Here is a 26,558-nt window from a genome sequence, read left to right on the forward strand (position 1 = left end):
TTTAGTAGAGAGAACAGCAGGCTGGGGGTCTGATTGGCAGGCCCACAGCCTCAATATGTCAAAAACCAGTGAAGCAAAAAGCAAAAATTTGGGGTGACCATAGGATAGCAGACCCTACTCTCCTACACAACCCCCCCCCAAACGCTGGGACATTAAACTAGCCTTGACCAGTCTCGTCTTCATGTCCTAAGTGGAAGTACCTGGAGAGACCATCTGCATTCCCATGGTCAGTACCTGGCCGGTGCTCCACTGTAAAGTCCATCCCCTGTAGGGAAATGGACCACCTAAGCAGTTTGGGGTTTTCACCCTTCATCTGATTTAGCCACAAGAGGGGCTTATGGTCGGTCTGAATCTTGAAGTGAGTGCCAAACAAGTATGGCCTCAGCTTCTTCAGGGCCCACACCACAGCAAAGGCCTCCCTCTCAATAGCTGACCAATTCTTCTCTCTGGGGGTCAACCTTCTGCTAATAAAAGCAATGGGTTGGTCTTGACCATCTACATTAAGTTGTGACAGCACAGCTCCCACACCCAACTCAGAAGCATCTGTTTGGACAATAAACTCTTTGGAGTAGTCAGGACTTTTCAGGATAGGTGCAGAGCACATGGCCTCCTTCAGGTCATCAAATGCCTTTTGACAGCTTACTGTCCACTGAACCTTTTTGGGCATCTTCTTGGATGTCAGATCATTAAGAGGAGTCACAATGGACCCATAGTTCTTAACAAACTTCCTGTAATACCCAGTCAAGCCCAAGAAAGCTCGAACTTGAGTCTGGGTGGTTGGAGGGGACCAATCCTTGATGGACTGTATCTTACTCTCCAGTGGTTGAACTTGGCCCCCACCTACAAGGTGGCCCAAATACACAACCTTACTCTGCCCTATCTGGCACTTAGTAGCCTTGATAGTGAGGCCTGCCCTTTGCAGAGCCTCAAGAGCCTTCTTCAGGTGGATCAGGTGATCCTCCCAGGTGGAACTAAAGACAGCAATGTCATCAAGATATGCTGCGCAAAAGTCATCCAACCCAGTAAGGACTTGGTTCACCAGCCTTTGGAAGGTGGCAGGTGCATTCTTCAGACCAAAGGGCATCACCACAAACTGATAATGCCCACCTGGGGTTGAGAATGCTGTTTTGGCCTTAGACTCCTCAGCTAACCTGATTTGCCAATAGCCAGCTGTCAAGTCAAATGTGCTCAAAAACTTTGCAGAAGCTAGTTTGTCTATGAGCTCATCTGCCCTTGGAATAGGGTGTGCATCTGTCCTGGTGACAGCATTGAGTCCTCTGTAGTCCACACAGAACCTCATCTCTCTCTTGCCATCTTTGGTGTGAGGTTTGGGGACCAGAACCACTGGGCTAGCCCAGGGGCTCTCTGAGGGTTCAATGACACCTAATTCCAGCATTTTATGTACCTCAGCCTTTATACAGTCCCTGACGTGGTCAGGTTGTCTGTAAAGTTTGTTCTTTACAGGCAGACTGTCACCAGTGTCCACAACATGGGTACACCAGTCAGTTTGACTAGGTATCAAGGAAAACATATGTGAAAATGATTGTAGAACCTGTCTACATTCAGTCTGCTGATGGGCAGTGAGGTTGCCTCCAAGGGTCACTCCTTCAACTGAGCCATCTTCAGGGTTCTGAGACAACAGGTCTGGGAGAGGGTCACTCTCTTCCTCCTGTCCCTCATCTGTAGCCATGAGCAAGCCCATGTCTGCCCTGTCAACATATGCTTTAAGCCTGTTAACATGGAGTACCCTGTGGGGACTCCTGGGAGTTCCTAGGTCCACCAAGTAGGTGACCTCTCCCTTCTTTTCCAGGATTGTATGGGGTCCAGACCATTTGTCTTGGAGTGCTGCTGGGGCCACTGGCTCCAACACCCATACCTTCTGTCCTGGCTGATACTCAACCAAGACAGCCTTTTGGTCATGCCAAGCTTTCTGTAAGGCCTGGCTTGCCTCAAGGTTTTTAGATGCCTTCTCCATATACTCAGCCATCCTGGAGCGGAGACCAAGTACATAGTCCACTATGTCTAGCTTAGGCTTTTTGAGAGGTAACTCCCATCCTTCCTTCACCAAACACAGTGGGCCTCTCACAGGGTGCCCAAACAACAATTCAAAGGGGCTGTAGCCAACTCCTTTTTGTGGGACCTCTCTGTAAGCAAACAGAAGGCAGGGTAGAAGGATATCCCATCTTCGCCTGAGCTTTTCAGGTAATCCTTTGATCATACCCTTTAGGGTCTTGTTGAATCTCTCAACAAGCCCATTGCATTGTGGGTGATAAGGGGTGGTGAACTTGTAGTTGACACCACATTCCTTCCACATAGCTGTCAAGTATCCTGACATAAAGTTGGTACCTCTGTCAGATACTACCTCCTTAGGAAACCCCACTCTGGAGAATACTCCCAGCAGGGCCCTGGCCACAACAGGAGCTGTAGTGGTCCTAAGGGGAATTGCCTCTGGATACCTGGTGGCATGATCCACTACCACCAGTATAAATCTGTGCCCAGATGCAGTGGGAGGATCCATGGGACCCACTATGTCTATTCCCACTCTTTCAAAGGGGACCCCCACCACAGGTAGTGGTATTAGGGGGGCCTTTGTTGTGCCACCTGATTTGCCACTGGCTTGGCAGGTAACACAGGAGCGACAAAACTCCTTTGTATCTTCATTCATATGAGGCCAGTGAAAGTGAGGGACAAGCCTGTCCCAAGTCTTGTTCTGGCCTAAGTGTCCTGCTAAAGGAATGTCATGGGCCAAGGTAAGAAGGAAGCCCCTAAATTGCAGAGGTATGACCAACCTCCTGGTTGCACCAGGCTTGGGGTCTCTAGCCTCTGAATAAAGGAGCCCTTCATCCCAATACACTTTATGGGTACCTTGAGCCTTCCCAGCAGCCTCAGCAGCAGCCAGCTGTCTGAGGGGTTCAAGAGAGGGACAGGATAACTGAGCCTGCCTCAAGTCAGCCCTTGAAGGTCCCCCTGTCCCCAGAAACTCAACCTGATCAGGTTCAAGCTCTTCAGGGACAGTTCCTTCAGGGTCCTCTAGATCAGCTTCCTGGGAAGGCTGATCATCACTCTGAGGCAGGGGGGAAGGCACAGCCTTGACCCTCCTGTTCTTCTTCTTGGTAGGTGCTTGGTCCATTGTTCCAGGATCCAAGACCTGTGGTTCAGTGAGGCACTTTTTGGCCTGTGACCTGGTCACAGCAAGGACATGTGATGATATACCTAACATCTCTGCATGAGTCCTGTACTCCACTTCTGACCATAGAGAACTCTCTAGGTCATTGCCCAACAAACATTCTACTGGGAGGTCTGCACTAACCACAACCCTTTTGAGGCCAGTTACCCCTCCCCATGAGAAGTTAACAACTGCCACACTGTGTGAAGTAGTGGCATTGCTGGCATTGGTCACCAGGTAGTTCTCACCTGGTATGTACTGTCCAGGATCCACAAAGCCTGGTGTCACCATAGTGACACTGGCACATGTGTCCCTGTAGGCTTGAGCCACTTTGTCATTAATTAAAGGAGTCTGTCTGTACTTGCCCAGGTTACTGGGGCTCACAGTCAGGGACAAATCAATGTCCCCATCACAGATCAAGACTGCCTGTGTAAGGGTTCTGTCTAAGTCAGAATCTCCTTCAGTTCCCATAGTGATTCCCACTACACCCTTTGTCTGGGGACCAACACTGCTAACAGTAGTACTGGGAGCAGGTGCCTTAGGGGCAACAGTGTTGGGGGCTCCACCCTTTTTGCAATCACTAGTCCAGTGAGTTGTATTTTTACAATGATTGCACCAGGGTTTCTTCTGACCTTCTTTCTTCTTTTTGGACTGTTGGGACCCACCCTCCTTAGTAGTAGTTTGGGGCCCTGTTGAAGACTTCTGGTCTTTAGGTTTCTGATCTCCACCCTTTTGGTCTGTTTTCTTCTGATCACCCCCTTGGCCCTGGTTCTGGTTCTTTTGCTTAACCCTGGTTCTGACCCATTTGTCTGCCTTCTTTCCCAATTCTTGGGGAGAGGTCAGATCAGAGTCAACCAAGTGTTGATGCAGTTGCTGGTTTTGACAGTTATTTAAAATCTGCTCTCTCATCATCAAATTATACAATCCTGTAAAATCAGATACCTTACTTCCCAGCAACCAACCCTCCAAAGCCTTAGTGGCACATTCAATGTATTCAGACCAGTCCTGAGTCTGTGTCTTTTGGGTGTCTCTGAACATTAACCTGTACTGTTCAGTGGTTAAGCCTAACCCATCTACCAGAACACTCTTCAGGACTCTGTAGTTTCTGACATCCTCTTCTCTAACAGTGAGGAGTCTGTCTCTGCCTCTTCCTTCAAAGGAGAGCCAGAGGATTGCTGCCCACTGATCTTCAGGAACCTGCTGTACTTTGCAGGCTCTCTCAAGAGCAGTTATCCACTTGTGGATGTCATCCCCACTTTTGTAGGGGGGCACAACCTTAGACAGGTTTCTATTGTCGAAAACCCTATCTTTGTCCTTAGGGACAATGCTGCCACCAGTGGGTATAGACCCACTCTCTTTATGCTGTCTAGCCTTGCTAAGTTTCTCTTCCATCAGGGCTACTTCTAGCTCCTGCTTCCTGATCCTCAGCTGGGCCTCTTGCATCTTGGCCTCATGTTCCCTCCTCTGAGGGGTGGTCATCCTTCTCCTGGAGTGACCTTGAGAGCCTCTAGAGCCATGGGAAGCATTGGAGTCACCTGAGCGATTCCTTTGCCTTCCAAGCCCTGTGTTAAGTCCACTGGGGAGATCCAGTGGGTTGAACCCACTGTCAGTCCCCAATAGCCTTGGTTTAGCTGGGCCAAGTATAATACTTGGCACTGGGCTAGTTCTCCCTTCATCCTCACTACTGTCAGTATCCTTTTCACTCTCATCCTCTGTGGTAGGCATCCCATCTAAGGGGTGACTATTGGGAAGGGGTACTTCAGTGGCATCTTTAGAAGGGGGGCCTCCTGTTCCTGACCCTAAGGGGGCTAACTGGGAAGCTTTCTTGAGTGCTCTCTGATTCTCATCATTCTGTAAGAGCTCTCTGAGCTCAGCAGAGTTTGGGTTCTTGGGCTGTTTAAGGCCTCTAAGAGTTGCCAAATGCCTGAGCTCATTCTGATTAAGGGTAGCAAAGCTGGATGGTGCCCTCTGGGGGTCACTCTCAACAGAGATGGGTACAGTAGACCCCTCTGCCCCGGCCATTGCTCTTAAGTGTGGGTGGATGTGTTGCAATCTACCTACACTTGGGTTTACCTACTAAACCTATCTAGTAGTTGTAGTCAGGGTGTGCTACTCCCTTTGCTCTACAACAACTAAGTTCAGTAGAACTTATGTATATCTAATCTTGTTTTATATGTACCTACAGGTACCTATGTGATCTTTCAATTGGTAACCAAGAGATTACAATGGTAAAACACAGCAAGCTCAAATCCAACCGCTGCTCACCAATGTGAGAAGTTGGCCTGGTATATGCTGTTCACTAGTTCTAGTGACCACCTTGTACCATGCCAAGCAACCCTTATGGTGTGGTTGTAAGTCAACCTTTTTGGACTAGCTGCCCTAGTGGTAGCGTAGGCTAAGCAGTCTTTGAGGCTAAACTCGTGATGCGTGTTAAGCAAGCTGTTTTACCAATAGTAACCCCCTTTTATACCAATGAAAGGACACCACACAGATATATATTCAAAATATATATGTATTTATTTCTCAAAGTAACCCCTAGTCTCTTTATGAGCCCAGGAGCACAAATCGTCAAACAAGATTACAGTAGAATACACAGAAGTTGCACTTTATATGGATAGGCCCTGGTGGCCACTCAAACCATATACTAAAATAGTGGTATAAGTACCACGAACAGGAAAGGGAAAAGGCCTAGGGCCTCTAGAATCGCTGGGCCTACAAGGAGCTAACGTCAGTTAGTGACCAGGAGGTCCACGGGTGGCGTGTGCAGAGCAAATAGTCACACGCGGGCTCCCATAGGTTTCAATGGGTGCGTAAAAAGTACAAAGTTACTGCAAAAGGAATCTTCCGGATGACCTAGGAACTTAAGATTTGGAACACAGGCACTAGAGATGTATTACTACACATGGGCACCGGAGTACCAGCTTTACCTCACCCACAGGAAGCGGGTGCATAGGCCTCAAAGTGCGTCGGGTTTCTTCTATCTGTTCCGTTGAGCCTGGGACAAAGATGCTGCAGGCGGTCGGTCGGGAAGAGATGCAGTGGATCCAAGAGTGGATCGGAGATGTTGAAGACCTGTAAGCAGAGGGGACAGTGTTCACAGTCACTAGCCAGTGACCAGCGTGGCACCAGGTGGGTACCAGGCGATGTCGGGTGCAAACAGGTGATGAGGGGTAGCTTGTCTCCGCAGCCACGTGGTCCCTGAAGGTCGACGACGTCCAGGAGTCGGCTCACGAGCTGTCCCACGCAGGCTCTCGCTGTCGGCGGTGTCGGCGACTTGATCGAAGCAAACAAGCCTTGGCAAAAGCAATTGCAGGAGGATTCGGAAATCAGCTGTTGGTTCTGACCAGCAAGGTCAGAGGGATTGCTCCTTTGGAGGGGAGCAAGGGCCAGTCTGGAGCAACCAGACCAGCGGTGTTTGTCGTAGATTTCGTCGCCAAGATGGCCACTAGCCAGCGGGCCAGCAACCGGTTAGGCGCGTCGAGTGGCAAAATGCAGAAGGGCCCCACGCAGATCGTGGAGATGCTGGAGGGCTCACCTTTGGTGCAGATGCTGCTCGAGGGTTGGGCTTCTCAGGACCCAAAGCACAACTTGGAGGGAGCCTCGGTTGTTGCACTGGTCAGCTTGTCGTAGTCGTTTCAAGATGGCTGGCTCCACGTGTCTCGGTGCCTCCACGGGTCTCCTCTTTTCAGGGACTGTGGATCGGGCGGTGAGAGGTCTGGAGGTCCAGGTCTTGTCAGTCTCTGGGCTCGGGCTCCGGCGGGAGGCGGCGGCAAAGCAGACGGTGATTCGCTGGATGGTGCTTGCGTTAGCAAGGTGGTCACTCCCTGACCACAGGGGAGATTTTCTTCAGTCTTCTGTGCAGCAGAATGTCGAAGTTCCCGTCTTCTTCTTAGTTTCAAGTTGATTCCAGGATGTCTGAAGTCTTAGGACACAGCTCCTACCTTTAAGCGGATTCTAGGGGCCGGACTACCTGCTAGGTCCCTCCCTATGGGTGGGACCAGGAAGGGGGGTGGTTACACCCCCAATCCTTTGTCCAGCTCGCCCCAGGCCCGGGACTGGTGTGCCCCAGGACCGGTTTGAACTGGCATATGCACCGAGGCTCCTTGTGAGCCACAGGCATGTCTGGTTTCTTTCAAGCCCTACCTGACCAATACACAAAATCCTGTCTGGGGTGGTGCACGCACCTCCCCTGGCAGGAAACCCTTTGTCCACACCTCCCAAGCTGGAAGGACTCCCAGCAGCAGGAGGGCAGACTTGTGTCTGTGGTGGCAGCATCCATTTTGTGGAGCTGAGGCTATGTCTGATTTTACCCGGGTTTCAGGTACTGTACATGTCGTGTCCCTCTAGAAGGGTGGAATGCTAACCCCGTCGCCAGAATTGGCGAGGGGTTAGTATTCCAATTCGTATGACACCTTACTCGACATGTTTTGATAAAGCCAAACCAAAGATAGCATTTAACCGCGAGGTTCATAATGCACTTAAGAGTATATGGTATGACGATATCTGGAAACAGTAGAAGGAAGTTGTTCCGACCACTGCAGACAGGCTCAGCTCATGCCAGAGCACCATCTCACATGGAACCAAGCACTCTGCCTTCAGGATTGTTAAGGCCTGCCATAGGAGTGACTTAGAGGTTACCAGGTGTCCCATTTAAGGTTAGGTATAGGTATACTACACCTAAGTAAGAGGTGATTACACCAACTTACCCCAGCTGAGTGATCAGCCAGTTGTGTCAGATTGTTAGGCCAAGCCTGGGGTGGCATAATACATGCTGCAGCCCCTGGCAGGCCTTGGGTACACCAATGCCCTGGGTACCTAGTGTACACTGGTACAGGGGCTGACAGGGTGATCCACTTCCAATTGGTTATGCACCTAGGGTGCATAGGTTTAATTTAGTAGAGAGAACAGCAGGCTGGGGGTCTGATTGGCAGGCCCACAGCCTCAATATGTCAAAAACCAGTGAAGCAAAAAGCAAAAATTTGGGGTGACCATAGGATAGCAGACCCTACTCTCCTACAACGATCTTGTAACTTCCTGGACATTCTGCATGTCCTAGTTCACCTATGCATGCCATTTGCCTCAATCATCCTACCCATTGCAGAACCTCCATTTTCCTGCTGAGTCCTTTCTCCAGGGCCCTTCTCCTACATCTAAAAACACAATCCCGCTGTCACTCCCAAGACTGAATTTGGCATTCCCACCTTTGAACAGACATACTCTGTCCAAATTCCACACACTACCTTCATCCACACGAACTGCATTCTTAAAAACGTCAATCACACGAGTGGTTTCAGACATATAGCTAACAACCCCCTACTCACAATTCCCCCTTTTTTAAGACTAACAATATCACTCACCAGCCTATTTACTAGGAGCCCCCCTCCTTTTCTGGAAAGTGTCTTTCATTTTTGATTTGTATACTTGCACCACTCATCTGATTTCTTTGTAATCTGCATCTGGTACCACTGTACCCTCTTCCTTCGGGCGTTTCAACCACCAAGGAACCAATTTTGTGCTCTGCTTACTTCCCCTTAATTCAAATTGACTATCAGCCGTCACAGAGTTGGGAGAAGTTCTACACGCAAGTAACAGATTGCAGTGTTTTCCTCCCGTCTTGACCAACCTTAACCCCTTCGGTGCCCGCCCCTTTCCCCGCCCTGTGCCGGCCGTTACATTAGCGGGCGGGGTTTGTGACGAGCTGGACTCGTCATGGGCACAGCGCCACCGCGGCCCATGACGAGTCCAGCTCGTCACGGGCACCGAAGAGGTTAACAGATATTTGGATCGCTTACTTGACAACTCTATTGAACTTTTCCACTTGACCATTTGATTTGAGATGGAACATAGCAATTATCTTGTGCAAATTACCATACCTCTCCAAATAACTCTTGGTAGAATCACTAATGAATCTACTTCTTGGTGAATACCCACTCAAAAAACGTCATCAAGAAATCCCACAACACTTTCAGATGTAACCTTTACAATTTAAATTTTTGGCTATTTAGAAAAATAGTCCACCAACACAATGCCAAATGTTTCCTGCCAATGTAGAACCGCAAACGGCTCAATTTTGCCCAATCCAAGTTTCCTCCACAGTCCCAGTGGCAACTCAACTGGTTGAAACTCTGAAATCAATGCTCTAGCAGACTTCTAACTTGAGAAATACACACCACACATTCTTACCTGGTGTTCTATAAAACAGTCTATGCCTGGCCACGAAAAATCGGCCATGACCCGTGTTTTAGTACTGGATATACCAATATGTCCCTCATGGGCAATGTCCACTACAACTTTTTTCAGCCCACGAGAAGGCCCAAATGCGTCACTTCTCACCACAACACGGTTCTCTAAGGCCAATTCATCATGCACCGTGAAAAACTCCATCAAATCCACAGGAATCTTCCTTCCTTTCCTCAGGCCACCCTTGTTTAAGAAAGGTTTTAACCTGTGTCAACCCAAAATCTTTTTCTATCTTGCTTTCCCAACTACTCTCCAAAACCACTGATTGCTCTGAAGTCACTAAACTGATATCCCGCAAAGTCAAAGCTACCCCGCACTCATCCAGGTCATCAGACCTGCTTCCAGATAGGGGTAACCTAGACATACAGTAAGAATTTACATTGGTCTTCCCTGGTGCATATTCCATAAAGTACTGAAAAGCTTGCAACTTGGATGCAAGTATGGCCAACCTTGCAGTCATGGCGCCACCTCCCCCTGGTGCTAGCATATAAACTAAAGGTTTCTGGTCAGTTTTGATAATAAATCTAGTACCCCACAAAAAGGCCCAAAAGCGTATATGCCCCAACACACGCCAATAGTTCCCTTTCAATCGCGGAGTTGTTCCTCCGCATCCCTTGGTGTCCTGGATGCATGCAACACACTCCACTCTCTGCACGAGTACACTCCCCTAACCCACAGTTACTTGCATCACCTACCTCAATGCACTTCATGCAATACACATGTGCTGCAGCATAAACTGTGAACATTTGAATATGTAACATTTACCTCATTCACTACAATTACATAGCTCAAAATACAAATTACAATTTCACTTATTCAAGGACTATTTTTTCTGTCTCATCTTTTTAATGTGAAAAATTAGGAAATGATTGGCTTGGGAGATTTCAGTCTCTGATCATGCTCCTGTGTATTTCCCTTTGGATCTCATGAGTAAGACTATGTAATTACTAGTCAAAAAAAGATTAAACACCTCTTTTCAAAAATGATAAAGTTGAAGTTGGCCCTATTACTTTGGAAGTGATATCTTAGCCGGTGTTGAACAAAGGGTCGGTGGACTCTCAATTCTATCTGAAACAGAATTTGTAGGCATTGCCTCAGCAAAAAATAAAAAGAGGGGCTCTAGGAGAAGATACCACGTGGAATAAGGAAGTAAGGAGTCTAGTGCGGCATTTCACTCAGACTCAGCGAGAAGATGATGTACAGAGGTTAATGAGGGCGAGACAGGCCTACGGAAAGGTAATAGAGAGAAGGGCCCATTCCCTTAAACTAGGATACGAATGAATATTCTGGAATAGCAAAGATAAACTGTTGACTCAGAGGGGAAAAACAGCGAATAGGGTCATAATCTGCATTCAAATATGGAAGAAAATGCAGATCTGATACCCAATAATGAAGTTTTAAAGACTATCACACTGTTCTACACACAAATATCCACCCTTAAAGAACTAATTTGACATTTGTTTTGGTATTAATGAGGGATTGTTCTTCATCACACACGTCTTGTTTTTTCCTTTGGAGTGGTTTGGATGAAGCTTTTATTTTTCCAGAGCATTAATCATAACCGAAAAGTTCAATTCTACGGCTCTGGGAGACTAAATAAACCAAACGCAAAGTCATCCCGATTAATCGGGCCTCCATGAAAAAGTCAACCATGGCTACATTTTACTGTTAAATAAGTGTGAGAATATATGGGGGTGCGTTGAATTAAATAATTAAGGGTTTTCTTCCTCCCTCCTTTTTTCTCTTTGTTTTCAAATTTAGTTGGTTTTTTTTGCGCACAGAGTAGAGTTTGTTTGGGGAAGGAAGTTATTTGTGTTCTCTATTCAGTTCTACAAAAAATTGAAAGAATAGCCTTGGACAATGCACTAAAAACACTGCGCAATTTCTATAAGTATTTTATTAATAAATCTGGAAGTGTTTCCCAGGTTTTTATACAATATATGATTCTGGTAACTGATGGAATGTTTGCGATGTTCTCAAGCTTAACTTCTTTTTCTAATCTCTGCTGGTCAACAATTTACTTTAATACACATTTAAAATTGAAAACCAGCATTGGCAAAGTCAATCCATCTCGTCTTTGGGATCTATATGCTTTGCCAATGTTTTTTAGTTATGCTATATAACATCTCTGGTGCAAGAGAGCAACATGGGGCTTGGAGTGAGAAGCACATGATTAAGAAAGCAACGCGGCACGGAGAGGCACAAAAGGACAAGCGCATCATGAGGTGGCAGCTGAGAAGGGCACAGGTGACAGAGAAAGAAAGTGGAGGAAGAGAAGCAAACTAAAGCGACAGCTTGATAACTCTTATGGAGTGCTTAAGACCATACAAAAATAAAGTAAATCCCTGAAAGAGAGCAGTGAAAGGGCAGAAATCAGAAGTAAATTGGCAATTCTCCAAGAGAGGGACAGACAAGAAGGACAAGGCACGCATTGAGTAAGAAGCAGGCAACCTAGCGAAAAAGCCAACTACTGCTGAGCAATAAGTGGGCTGTAAGCACATTTATATTCTTGGCAAGCGACAAAACATCTTTTGCAATCTTTAGGCTCTACCTAAAAAGAAAAATGAGGAATCTGGGGAATGCATTAAATGGTTTTCAAACTGCTAGGTTTGCATGTCCTTTCTCATGTTTGCATAAAGAAATGAAAGCTACAAGGATGCAGTCACCATCGTTTCACGGGCGTCCATGTCACCACCAGAGCAGGGGCGTCCATGTCACCATCAGATCAGGGGCATCCATGTCCTCTTCTGCCTCTTGCGCCATCCAGGATCTATCTCCCTCGTCTACAGCATTACACAGGGTCCATCAGAAACATTCCAAAAACTGACAACTTACAAAGCAGAAGTAACAAATTTAATTTTGCACCAATGCCAGCAAGTTAAATCAACCACTCACAGTGGGTGATTAATTCTCTGATGGAAACAAACATACCTATCCAAAAGCAATATCTGTCTGGCCCCTCCCACCCCCTCTCTTTCCAGGGGCACCACCTATTGAAATGTAGGATATATGGACAACCATCCCATTTACAGGAACTCCAACTCCACATTCGAGAGAAGCGTGGCTGCGGACACAAAAAAGGTGAAAGTTCATGAATGGGACTATTGCTTGAAGGACAGGTGCTCCGACACAAACATGCACAGATATTTAGGGGTTTGCCCTATTAATCCCATCGAAACCTGGGCTCAGGCTACAGAAAACAAACAACTGGTATATTGCGGGAACAAATGATATCACAACTACGCCCGTGAAAATACAAATTAATCACTGGCCATGTGTATAACTATACAAAACGTCATTTATTCTAACTTATTCACAAGCAAAAACCATTTCTCCTGGTTTCTCTCTTAAAAGGTGTGTGCACAATAAACAATTAAATTGTACCTTGACAACAAAAAACACAATTTGATACGTAACAGAAAGAAGAACAAAACACACTGACTAAACAACAAATGTATATGATTCTAATCGATCTTCCAGCATCTTGTAATACAATATGGCTGCAATTCTTATTTATGAACACTCCCATGTGGAATATAGTCCATTTAGGGTCCACTCGAGGGAAGGTCCAGCCCTCATTAACCTTGATATGGGTACTGGAAACCTTAAGTTATTTAAAATTCAAAAGCAGGACTCCTCCAATTAAAGAAAGTCGACACGTTTCAGCCCCATTAATTAAAGCCTCTTCTGGACATAGGAAGAAGAGGAAAAAACACCTGCAATGTAATGTATAATATATTTAACATAGAGGGATGCCTTTCCTACTATAAGTCCATCATTGAAACCCAGTGTCCACACCAAAACACAAAGATTGTCAGAACTGACATCAACAGACTACCTAATAATATCTGCAAACATTTGAAAAGCTCAATTACATCTCTTTTTGTATGTGCATGATCGCAGTTTGCCCCCGTGGCATAATCCCTTTCCAATGTGGATGCTGAAATATCAATGGTAGGTGGACACTACGTTGCATACTGAGCGAGAGACTCAGGACACTGGAATGACAACAATGCTGTAGGTACTTGGTGAATTGCGGGGACACAACATGGTATTTTACATTCTTGGGCAAAGAACAACAGCGATGCAAAGATGCTTTGTTTAATGGAAAGGAACTGTGGCACTAGAAAGGCAATAGTGGTTTGCCTATTTGGAGCACTGTAGTGGTATTTTACATACTGGGGCAAAGGAAATGATAGTGTGATGGTGCATTACATTAGAGCGAAGTGACAGAGGCCTCAATATCTGCAATATCTACTGTCAGAGCAACGGGTATTCTGGCCCCACTCACACAATGTGTAGTCTTTTCCTACTTGAGCTTCAGCGATCACTCCTTACGAGCATGAATATTCAGATCATGCCTGGCACTCCTGAGGAGCACCCCTAGCAGGCTAGCGCACTATACATAATCATAGTAGCATACTGGAACCATCCATGAGCAGCACCCTACTTTAACCTGATGCTCCATAAAATACCAGAGCAACCTTCAAGCATGTGTTATGAGGAGTGTACTGCACGATGTGCATTTTATCCTGGCACAATATTTAATACGGGTGTTCAAGAGAAACCTCAAAATGTGGCTCTTTGACAGAACCCCCTCCTTGATGGAGTGGAACCGGCACCTCCCCTGCGCCGTGAGACCCTTGTGGATGAGTAGTCGTGCTTAAACACATGATTATCGATTATATAGTGTCATTTCTCGTATGATTCTCAATGTATTTTTATGATAACAGCTTACTCTAGCAGAGATGGAATAATTTGGCTGTGGTACCAACATTTGCTTGCGATACATTTTGCAGCAGTCGTGAATCTCTAATGGACATGTACATAAACTGCTGCCAATATTGGAGCCTACTGTGAATAGCCTTTAAAGGGCGCCATGTGGCATTCATGAACTATGATATCAAAAACCGAAAAAAAAATTAAAAAAAATAAATAAACTGCTACTATGAAATGTTGCCATGTTTTATTGCAGAGTCTGATGTATTGAGAGTATTTCATTAGATCCCCTTCATATCTGCCTCCTTAACTTATGGTTTTTTTATCCACCACCTTTGAAAAAATGTGCTTTCATGTGCAGGTTCTGGTCACATTTATTTCAGTGTGCTCAGTAAAAGTTTTATAAGTTTACGTGAAGACAGTAAGCCACAAAGCACAACATTTGCTGCCGGCAAAATAAATGGAAGAGTGGGAAGGTCATCTGAAGGGCAGGTGGAATTGGGTTATAAATGAGGGACAATCTGCTTTCTGCTCTGCAAGTGGTTAATGTTCACAGACACTGGCGACAAGCATGGGTAAAGAGTGCAGGGAAGGCAGATCCCATAGTGCTTACAGTAAAACAACCAGTATACCACAGATCTATAACATCATCTGTTTGCTGAAATGGAAAACATGCTGACAAGGGGATGTAGTGACTCTCACTGTGGGGCACTCGCCATGAGCTTATGTGGGACCGTAGCAAACTGTCATGCCCCTAAGTGGGCTGAATTGAGTGAAGGCATGAGTAATATTTTACCTCCATCGGCTGGGCATGAAAAAAACATTTTACGGTGTATAGTTGTTTGAGTGGGCAATCTCCAAATACATTAGCGATTCCCAGGAGGCCTGGTTTTGGGCGTTTTTGCCCTAGGGCACTATAAGATATTCATCCAAGTAGTGTTACTGAGCACTGATAACCCCTAAAGTAAACTGAACAGTCACAGAAGACAAACAATTAAGCAGGAGCAGAATAGGATGTACCCAAAGAGATTGCAAACAATGTGGTGCTAAGGTCTCCCAAAAGGACACTTGACAGGCACGGAAGAGCTGAGGCAGAACAGAGACACGGGGACCATTAATTTGAAAAATAAGTCAAAACAGAAAACTCTGTCCTGAAGAAGGTGATCCATTTGAAAATTCACCGAAACGCTGCGTCGACTTTTATTGTAGTTTTGTTTTAATCAATTTGATAGTTTTTTAAAATAGTTTAATATGTGAAAATTGTATGTTCATACAAGATTTATGAATAAAAATTGATTTTGTATATTTGTAAATAATGTGTTGTCATTACTGTTCTTAATATCTATTATTGGTTTTGTATGCTTGAGGCCACTTGTTTAATGGTGTATAGTACGACAATTATTCGAATTTGTGATTATACGGTGTTGATTTACTATTAGAATACAACATATGATCCACAACCTCTTTCAGGGACGCGTTTGGTTTCACTCTTGTCACCCAGTCCCTATCTTAAGTAATAGGGTTGCTCCTTTCTTTTTCACTACGTTCACTGCAGAACAGAGACAGCCATGAAAGAGTTGAGCAAACCATGGTGAATTAAACCCTTGGATGAAAGGACCTGGCACAAATCAGTGATTTCATCAATACATTGATCTCCACAGTCAGATAGGGTGTCCTGAGGCTCACCGCCACTAGACCAGGAAGGCACTAGTCCTGCTGACATGAGCCATCTTACCTTGCCAAGGACAGTCAGACAGGGCTTGGGGTCCAGCTCCGGCTGCTCCAACTTCACCACGCCCACCCAGCCATACTCGTACAGGTCCTCTTCGTCGTTGGTGTTACACAGACCAAGTGGGTGCATCTAAAGACAAAAGAGAGCAAAGAGTCAGTTATGTGCCAAGGCACAGAAAAGCTACAAAGCACGCTCATTTCACAGAGGCACAGATGGGTACAGGAAGAGCACCCGCATATGCACTGATGACACACAAGAGCACAACCAGAGACTCCGTTCCAACTCTGATCACCGCAATCTAAAGGGGAGTCTAGCCCCCTGCAAAGAACGAGGCTGGGTGCACAACTAGTCTTTTATGGCGTTGTGCAAACCAGAACGCAAAAACAGAGAGCACAGTATAGAGGTATGGTAAAAACAGCATTTAAACACTCAACACAGTATAGCAAAGACCAAAGGCATTATTGAAGATTGTAGGGGAGGGTTCAAGTAAATCAGCATGGTTAATGGACTTATTTGATTCTTGTAATTGTTTTATTCCTATAAATTGAGGCAGAACAGGCTTCTACCAAACCCTTTCTTAAAAGTTAGCTCAATAGTGCTTTGTCCACTCTGCTGTCTTTTCCAAAGACTTCTCCCAGCTGCAAATAGACGCAGAGTGGCAATTTGTGGGCAATGTTGTGTTCATAAGTATGGGCTACACTTCTACGTGCAGCTTCTATGGGGGGGGGGGGGGTCTTCCACTGCATTACAAAACAGAAGGTACGGTGACTTCCACAGAGTAATGCCCATTCAGACTTTATTCGCCAAGCGTCATGGAACAGAATAGTTTGAGAAAGCACAAATGCAGACACCAACAGAGCACAATTCTATGTCACTTTACTAGCAAATCCTAGTATATGTCTACTAACTTTATCAGGTCACAAAGCTGGTCAACATGAAGCTGTGGTTTTATAAACTTCTCTCTGATCACGGTCTTATTTAAAGAGTATATTTTATTTAACTTGCCATTTAGGGCAAATTGTTTTATCAAAATGCATTAGTCAACTATTGCTTTAATCTCCCCTTCTTTCATAACGCCCTCTGATGTAAAAATCTTAAGAGTCAAAACAACAACCACCGCACCTCCCACCAAGGAGTAGGGAGGAATATCAAATGTACGGGAATACGAGGGGCACACACAAAAGTTGGGTGGCAGAGGAGGGGGTGAGGTGGATCCAATGCTTTAAGTCCAGGAAAGGCCCGCTGTATCTTGGATCCTTCAGCACAAAGAATATCATGGTATGGCAGGACTTATTTATATAGCATGAATTCTGCCATTACTACAGCATCGCATTGCAATTCTGGGCACTTCAGAAAAGGTGCCAAGTCAATTAACAAAAACGTGCTGCAACGTTTTTTGTGGGGGGCATGAACTTTTTTGAAAGAGCAGATTACCTTTTTTTTTTTTTAGGTGGGGTTCTGTTGAGAGGGCAGGCGGTGGAGTGAGGTTATTTTACCAGGAGCATCTTGACAGAGAGGAATCACCAATATTCAATGTTTCAACCCTAAAGGTTAGCTGGAAAAACCTATCCCTGTCAGCTAAGGACTGCAATATGCTAGCAATATAAACCGGGGTATACTTTTTAATTTGAATGCCCATGAGAAGTAGGCAGTTAATTTCCAGACAATCAGATCAAATGCAGACAACTCCTAAACCAAAGATCTGTGGCAGCTTTCCCATCACCTGCAAACATCAATCACTGGCAGATCATCCGCCAGACTGCTTTCTCACAGTGCGAGAAGCAAAAACAAAAGGGTAATAACTTTTAGTTATTACCATTTTAGGTTTCCTTTGCCAGTGGGCGGTGCTGCTCTACTTCTAGAGCAGGGCAGGGGAGGAGTGGTTTGCCCACTCCCGAGAGTCCAATGACTGTTTGGTCGGCCATCTTCGTCTGCCCAAGTCAGTCATGCGCACTTTCCCCTTCTCCATGCAGGTTGCATTGCAGCCTGTATGGAGAACATGCCCACCCCTCCAGCCCCTGGCTAAGCACCGTGTCACGCCGCCCAGATGAATCACAATTGGCTTAGGGGTGGGAACATGCTTCCTGTTCCTGTCGGAGGCAGGAGAGCAGGAGCAAAGAAGACGCGGTACCAGATCTTAAGGTAAGTATTTTTTTTTTCTATGATCCTCCGTGTGCGTAACCCTCTACGACCTCGCCCCCTCCCTGCGACATCCCTCCCCGCGACATCCCCCCCCACCCACTGCGACATCCCCCCCCACCCACGAGCCATGCCGGCCGCAACTGGCATCAATGCTTCAGAAACCAGGTTTCTCGCTGTCCCAGAGGCAGGTGTACTTGGACGTGATCAAAAAATCTTATTACAAAGGACATCCCACTCGCCTGTGCGTCGTCTTAATCGAGAATCCACAAACTGAATGGGCATGGGAAAACTGCCTGGTCATCTCCATGGGTGGGCGTGGTGTGAAGCTCTGCTACCTCCCGGCGTTAATTTTACTCAATGTGTGCAGGAATCTGAATTCAAATTTATTTATATGACAAAACAAGCCTATTTAACTATCTAGATCTATCTAGATCTACCTAGATAGATATATATATATATATATATATATAAAAAATGTATGTTTTTTACACATGTATACACACACAACCTAGCTTTTCAGCAATACATATCGGAGATACAGCACAGTATAAACATGTCCCATCATGCATGTATTAGAGATCAGAAGTCAGTCGAGACTACAGAAAGCATTCTGCTGATGGGTGCATCTGACAAAGGTTTTCGAAGCGGACTCTAAAAAAGTCCAACACCTTGCACCGCTTCTGGTCTCTCGGCGCCTCCTTGTGCCAAGGAAGCTTGCTATCCTGTCGCCAGTGCTGTTAATCGTGGGATGTAGAAAGGGTGCACTGCTACTGGTGGGTCTGCTCGAGGTCGAACAGCTCACCGATCCCTTCCCGCGCTCCCCCGGCTGCGTATTTTAAAATAAGCCTCCACTGGTGCTGCGCGCGCTGCAGTTGTGCATGCTGCACCTGCGCTTCGTAGTCGGTTTTGTACCTGTTGCACACAAGATAAATTTGAGCACAGTGTGTATGCGCACACCTCCCCGCCCCCCCCCACCCCCCAACTTGCAGTGTCCTCTCTCCATTGATTTCAATGCCATCACCCTTCAAAGGCACCGGAGCTCGTTCTCCTTGTCGACTCAAAAGGTCGGGAGGTGTGTGAGTGAAAGCAGTGTGCGCCGCTGCACTCGAGGTAGATGGCCCCCTTGCAGTAAAGGAAATATGGGGTGGTGGTGCTGCTTGACCGGTGCAAGGGAGCAGTGCTGCGTTACTGCCCATGCGGTGACTGTTCTGGTAGCCAAGTGTACTACTGTTCTTCTATGTGAGAGAGGCTTGCACTGCTGCTGTCCATAATGGTGTGTGGGAGATAGTACTGCTTTCCTGCCGCGCTGCATCTACCGGCTCGGTTTGTGAGAAGATTGCAGGGCTGCTCCTGTTCTATTATGGATTTATAGACCGCCAGTCTTATCCAAGAGGATATCTGTGCACTACAGCTACCTTAGGGGACCATGCTGTCCGAGCCTGTGGCCTGGGTAAAGAGACAAGACTTCAGTTTCTTGCAGCACTCAAGGAACGAGTACAAGAAAGCTTGACCATCGGCTTTGGCTCTGCGAATGTGCGATATATGCGAGCAGGAGGTCAGCCGTTCGCAGGTTTCTGGTCGGGATGTGGAAATTGATGTAGCTGTTGAGCTATGAGGGACCTAGATTGTGCAGAGCTTTGTATGTGTGTGAGAGGAGCTTGAAGTCTGCACCTTTGTGTATGGGGCGCCACTGAAGGCCTGAGGTAATTTGAGTGTGGGGTGAAGTCTGGCCACTGCATTTTCTATAGTCTGAAGTCTTCCGGTCAGTCGGGCAGTGATGCAGACACAGAGCCAAATTGCATTTGCTTTGGGATGGACAGCATTTGCTGTGCTGTTCTGCTGGTTTATATGCGGCAGCTCGCCTGGCCACTGCTGTCCCACCGGTACCTGATGTGGTGAGCAATATGAACCATGTTGCCATAATTGTACCGATGCTGGAGTAGGTGTGTGTGAGTAGGGAGCATGCAGTGTGCCTCGTTTTTTTGTGGTAAGGGGGTGTGTTCGTGTTACAGAGAGAGGTGGACAGAGGAACTCCTAGCATTTTGTTTCCTCTTCATAGATGAAATATTTCAGTAACCTGGAGCTAAAAAATATATATACATCAGTCTGCCTCCCATTTACAGATACGGGTGAGTGGCTCGGCTGGGATCGATTTCAAAAGGCCTTTGTCTACTGTCAAAAATCCTAAAGGCAGAGGCATTTTACAGCGATACACAAACAGATCTTGTAGCTGGAGGGGAAAGGCCACATTTCAGAGACCCAGTCAGAGCTTGCCTTGTATAACCCATGAGACAGCCCAGTCGACAATAAAGCTTTGCCTGATTTACTCATAGTGTACACAAAAGCAAAGTGCATTTACCAGTGTCTTACATGGTACAAACTGAGCTGAACATTTTTCAGAAGATCAGATTTTCACAGAGATTTGAAGCAAACACAATAGTTCAACAAACCACAACATCTCACATTTACACTCCGACTTAACTTGTGGTCAATTAATCAGTCCCAAATAGTACAGTTTAATCCAAAAATCAATCACCCAGACCGGCTGAAAGGTTGTCGACGACTAACTAGACTGCTGTTCTTGGAACCTGGAGACGCGAGTTCCAATCCTGGCTTTAGTCATTGATAAAAAATCGTGTGGTTCTTGGCATAATAATTTCTAAACAACTGAAAATCTTAAACCAGTTTAATCCAACCATACAAAGCAGTACTATAATCTGTTTATTACCTTTTCATTTTTATGAACCCTCCTTCTCAAAACACTTGATTTATGTAAACATGTCTCAACGGGATACACACACTCCCCTTCTGAATTACCTAGAATTAAATCATGCCATACCAGGTCAGCTGCCTGTACAGAGGCCAGGATAGATGAAAGTTGGGTGCCCAAATGAGGTTTTGTGTTTTAGACAGCGGAGTGCTCAGAATATCTCTTTGCTAATCCAGCAGCCATGCATTATGACTGATCACCTGCCTTCAAATTTCCAAGAAATAGACCCAAGCACAATGAACTTTCACACGGCTAGCAACTCTGGAGTGCTTCCTTGCTAGTCTACAAGAACGTATCTGTGGACTCGAGGTACCCTTAGCGGATGGTGCTTTCGGCCAGTAGGTTAATGGAACATTCTCAACCTCTGATAAGTGGATAAGCTCCCTCCTATCAGGACGCACTAGACCATGGCCAACTCTACAGGTCACATTCCAATACAGCCGATTTATCTAGGCCAAGTCTACGAAAAAGCGGTCACACTCCATCTTCAGCCTACGTCAGTCCCAATGATCCTACACTCCAAAGAGTCCAGCATTCATCCCAAAGGCTCGTTATGTCTCCAACCAAGAAGACTAAAAGAGGTTCATGCTGCTAGCACCATCTACTTAACAAGAATATGGGGATCCCGAGTAATCCCTAGAGAAGAGGGTCAAAGGCGCTGCAACAAAGGTTCCTGGACAGGTACATAGACTGAGTGATGTAAACATGGATGAGTCACAGGCCTATGAAAGCACAATGGAAGAAAATATTTTTGTAATTCAGAAATAAGAACAGCCATTTAAATTTAAAAAAAGTTACAAAAACGCACCGTAACAGATTAATTTAACACCTATATCTCTCATACTGTCTAGGCGCATTTATCTTTACTTCATGAACATTGGACATAAATTTGAATGAGACCTTCTCTATTTTGCTTAAAATATTTAGTTAAGTGTATAATCATTATAATCACCAAATGTGAAGCTGTCACAGAATTGTTGACCAAACAATCACGTAACCACAAAAGGGCCATGATGGGTCTAAGTTAATATAATAAACAGGATAAAACAATACAACAGGTCTATGGCATTAGATGCACCATTCCTTTAAGGCAAAATACATAAACCAATAGTACTATCAAAATAGTTTTTGATGAACCTTTGACTTTGGGACTGTGACTAGTCCAAGATTACTCTCATTAAATCTTACAATCATTCCTCTTCAGTAAAGTTTATTCTTAGACCTATTAACAGCTTTTGATGCCGCTAACATAAGCGACCTCCTTCCTTCCACATCATCTCCAGTGAGCATCAAAGAGATATCCTTCCAATGGCTCTGCCCATCAGATAGATTTACACGGTAGCATCTCTCAAGCCAAGACCAACATTCCAGTTCATAAAGCAGACATGAATGACGCAAACAGGTGTTAAACATTGGTGGTAGGTAAGACCCATGGGGAGCACCATACTCTGCCATCTTAGATTGGGCCTCAAAGACTCATGATGCAGCTCAAGAGAAGTACACAAAAACATTGTATGGCCAGTACGGAGACCCCAGCTGAGCTAGCCAGTCTGTCTAGAAAACCGCACTGCAGCACAGTGTCAAGGGTGCCAAACAGATCCATTCTCAGGAGGCTAGGCTGAACCTCTTCAGCCTGTGCTTCACCTATACGACCACCAGGACAGACCTTCTAGCATGAGGAATATCAGACAGGCCAAACTGTAAGAAGATGAATGTTCAAGATCAGCAAATCGTCCCATAATTGGGCAAAAGTGATAAATAAGAATTTTTAATGATGGCGTCAAAACGGAATCTTTCAAACTTAGCAGCACTTATCCAGAAGAAAGAGGAGTTCTATTGGAGTTAGTGGTCAGAGTAAATGAGGAGGATTAGACTCCGCTACTGGTGCCAGACCGGGTTCACGGGAGAGGGCAGGTTTACAAAGCTTGCTACTGTGCCTTCCTCCAGCAAGGTGAAACTGCACATGCCTTGCTCACGATGGGCACCAGAAATATTATTAAGAAATAAAAGGTGGTGCCGTAGTACTGGTATGCGATCTCCTGGCCAAGTTGGCTTGGAGAGTATGAATCTGCTGCACAAAGAACTCATTCAGATCATCAGAGGTTCCCGAAGCATCTCAAGACATTGAGTGCAGGTAGGATTAAGCAAACATTGTAAGAGTCTGAAGAATTCCCCAGACTGGAAAATACACACAATTTAAATTAACCTGGTCAGGGAAATCACTTTTTTATAAGAAACTAGAGAACTTCGATAAAAAAACTGTCACTGTTTTATGCCCCATTACCAGGAATCTGGCCCATACATAACATTCTTCAATTACACTTTTTGTTCATAAAAACAATTCAGACCAATTTGCCCTGGGCGACTTTTCAAGTTCATTTAAACTGCCTTGACCATGATGAGGCAGGCATGAAACACTACCAAGAGGCACTGTACAAATGTGTCAAGTATAGCTCTCGCACACTGCAAATGGCACAGCAAACTGTGTCAAGGGTGTAGCACACAGCAATATGCCAGGCATATATGGTCCAAAAGGGCATTGCACAAATGAGTTAAGTACATGGTCCACACAACAGAGGCAGGTTTAGAACATAATGGATGCTCTGTGAAACATGTGGAATATACAGCTAATATTAATGCTGCAGGTGACATATAGAAATATTCAGTCGATCAACAAATATACCATTATAAAACAAGCACTGGAAAAACCAATAGAGCTTATAATTGAAAAACTTTACCAGACCTTTTGGCTTTGCAAATTCTGAACAGCATCGGCAATAAGAAAACCAGCATTGGCAAGGCACTTGATTAGCTTTGGCTGTCAGCCTTTTCGTCTTTGTCAATGCTTATTTTAATGTTTTTTGTTAAAACTTATTGTTGAGGGGAGCTGCCTGGCACTCATCATTATGAAAAAAGCATTGTTAGAAGCAAAATTATTTTTATGTCAAAAGCACACGTGCCACCACTAATTCCTGGTCCTTAAGGAAACTGCACTGTGTGCAGATGTGCTCCTTGTGAAAGGGTAGAATGCGGTCACTCACATTGAAGTTAACCAAAGCCTAAAGTGAGCTAACCCACTGATTTATGAAATATGCGGTTGCTGGGTGGAAGAAAAATGTGAATGACAAAAGGAGAGAGAGAGGGGGGAGAGAGAGAGGGAGAGAGAGAGAGGGAGAGAGAGAGAGGGAGAGAGAGAGAGGGAGAGAGAGAGAGGGAGAGAGAGAGGGAGAGAGAGAGAGAGAGAGAGAAAGAGAAAGAGAAAGAGAGAGAGGGAGAGGGAGAGGGGGAGAGAAAGAGGGAGAGGGAGAGGGAGAGGGAGAGGGAGAGGGAGAGGGGGAGGGGGAGGGGGAGGGAGAGGGAGAGGGAGAGAGGGAGAGAGAGAGAGAGAGAGAGAGAGAGAGAGGGAGAGAGAGAGAGAGGGAGAGAGAGAGAGAGGGAGAGAGAGAGGGAGAGAGAGAGACTGCATTGATTCAGTGTGTGATCAAGACTGTTCACAGTCGAAATGCGTAACTGTAATAAACTACAACTGCCAAGCATATTCCCCGAGTGTACGCTTAGTTTTTGAAAATTATATTATATATACACACACACACACACGTGTGTATATATATAATAGTTGACCCCCATCAACATGACAAATGTTTGCCTGTGTCACCACGCACGTGTGCAACATGACATAGTAGACTTTTTGCTTACTTTTAATTCACTTTTCCAAGATAGCCGACCCAATCCTGTACTGGCAAAGTGAAAAAAATGTGTGTGAAAATACACGCTTAGAACAAAGGATTAGCTGGACTGTGAACGGCAGCTACATTGCCTTTCAAAAAATAAAGAAAAAAAGTAACTTAATTTTTTTAAATAAGGAGATGGCGAAGTAGCAAGGTGAGGGGAAGTCAACGAAGTCAAGTAGCGCTGAACAATGGAAGAGAGGGGGGGGGGGGGAAGAAGCAGGAAGCAAGAGGGGCGGTAGAGGTTTGGGGCAGAGGAAGATGGCAAGCAGGGTGGGGAAGCATTGGATGAGCTGGCAGGAGACAGCAACACAGAGTACAATGAGGCAGGGAAGTGATGGGGGAAGCAGTACATAAGGGAAGAGAGTAATATCTCACATGGACTCTTGAGTCCTGGAACAAATAGAAAAAAGTAGTTCCCAGATGTCGGCAGTAGAATGCAAGTAATCTGACCAAAAGTATGGTAAAGAAGCACTGCTCAAGGGCAGGGACAAACACCAGAAGGGGAGGGGAAATAAAAAGCAAGCAGATTGACAAGAAAGTCAACCAATTCCAAGCAATGAGCTGACAAAGCCCACTGTGAGTACTGGTTTTGTGCACAAGAGGTCTTTCAACAGTGGTCAGTAGGCGAGAATTAATAAAAAATAAAAAGAACACAAAAAAGTGCCCGATTACAAAATATTAATTTTAAAGTTTCACATTCCAATAAACCTTCAGAGAATGCAAAATGTACATCTGTCGGCAGCGAATGTTGCACAAATATGCACCACATATCACACTACAACCATCAATGCAGGCTTATGTTAGGTAAACTCTCTGCAATGCGTAATAATTGAATATAGAACAGGGTTTTCCAACAAGTAGTAGCTCGCCAATTATCTATAAATAGATCTCCAGTGTTCAGCCCAGCCTACTAAAAGTTTTTGCTTGGTTGAATTAATACATGTATACCAAAATTGAAAATTGCGTATTCAAGACGGTGTGTTCATTGTCAGAACTCACAAGCGGACGTTTGAAGAAAAATAGATGAATTTCCAAAATGTAGTTAAAGCTTGTACAAATGAAATTAAATAAATGAAAAATCATCTTGTGTTGGGGAGACATTAAATTGGTTGCAGGGGCATCGTAACCCTTTTAAAGGAATGCCACATTAACAAAGCAATTCATGCATTACTGCTGGAAACCGTGTCTGGTGCACTGAGGTGAACACTGCTGAGTCAGTCAAGGTAGCAACTTGGAAAACCCCAGAAATCAGCCTAGAAAAACCTAAAAAGGGTCCTTAACATGATTAAAAGGTGCTCTGGAAGCCTGTCCTATGGGTGAGATCATCAGCAGTAGCCGTGTGTTTCATGTGTGCCCATTCCCACTTGTGACAATGTGAGGTTGTATTCTAACTACTGAAGAAACACTGACAATAGTAAGAAATGGACCAATTTATACACAAAAAAATAAAAACAAAAACACATGTCTCTAATGTTTAGCCTGCTGAGAATCATCAAGGAAAACATGCACAGTTTTTTTTTTCATGTGATGGGAGATGGATGAATGGAAAACAGATTATTTCACTCTTGGAAAATACAGGCCTCGGGCGGGAAACATTGGTGGTACAATAGAAAAATAAAGACAAACAGCTCTCTTTCAGCCAATCATCTTGTAAAACATGCATAAGCCATTAGAGCAAATGCACTCCAGCATCAAGGGGTGCAACACCTGAACTCTACACATCAACACATAATTGATTTGCTTCCATGCCAAACACCAACCACAAAGCTACAATACTACCTTTTACTCCTGACCCCATCTAAAACTCATTAAAGTCGACCTCGAAAGAGAATTCACTGAGACAGGCTGTGAAAAACCAGAACTGCGATTTCCAGACTCTTTCTAAAGCTCTTACCTCTGAAGCAAGACACAGGCAGGTATGCAAATGTTCCATGGGGAAATCCAACACATGCTTCAATGAATTTAGGGAGAATTTCTGATGGTCCTATTCAAAGGAGACGACAAGTGGTCATAAGCCAAAGACAAATGCCTGCCAATGTTCGAAAACCTCAGTACAAA

General features: G+C 45.2%; 1 protein-coding gene across 1 annotated transcript in view; it reads right to left on the reverse strand.

Annotated features, from left to right (window-relative positions):
• The window catches only part of ZNRF3 (zinc and ring finger 3), a 406,045-nt gene that overhangs the window by 180,128 nt on the left and 199,359 nt on the right, over positions 1 to 26,558 (reverse strand). The window contains exon 2 of the mRNA XM_085633383.1: positions 15,861 to 15,986. Within this exon, the coding sequence (XP_085489509.1) occupies positions 15,861 to 15,986 (126 nt within the window). The remainder of the gene's footprint in view (positions 1 to 15,860; positions 15,987 to 26,558) is intronic.

This window comes from Triturus cristatus, chromosome 11, assembly GCF_964204655.1.
Source record: "Triturus cristatus chromosome 11, aTriCri1.1, whole genome shotgun sequence".
Taxonomy (NCBI): domain Eukaryota; kingdom Metazoa; phylum Chordata; class Amphibia; order Caudata; family Salamandridae; genus Triturus; species Triturus cristatus.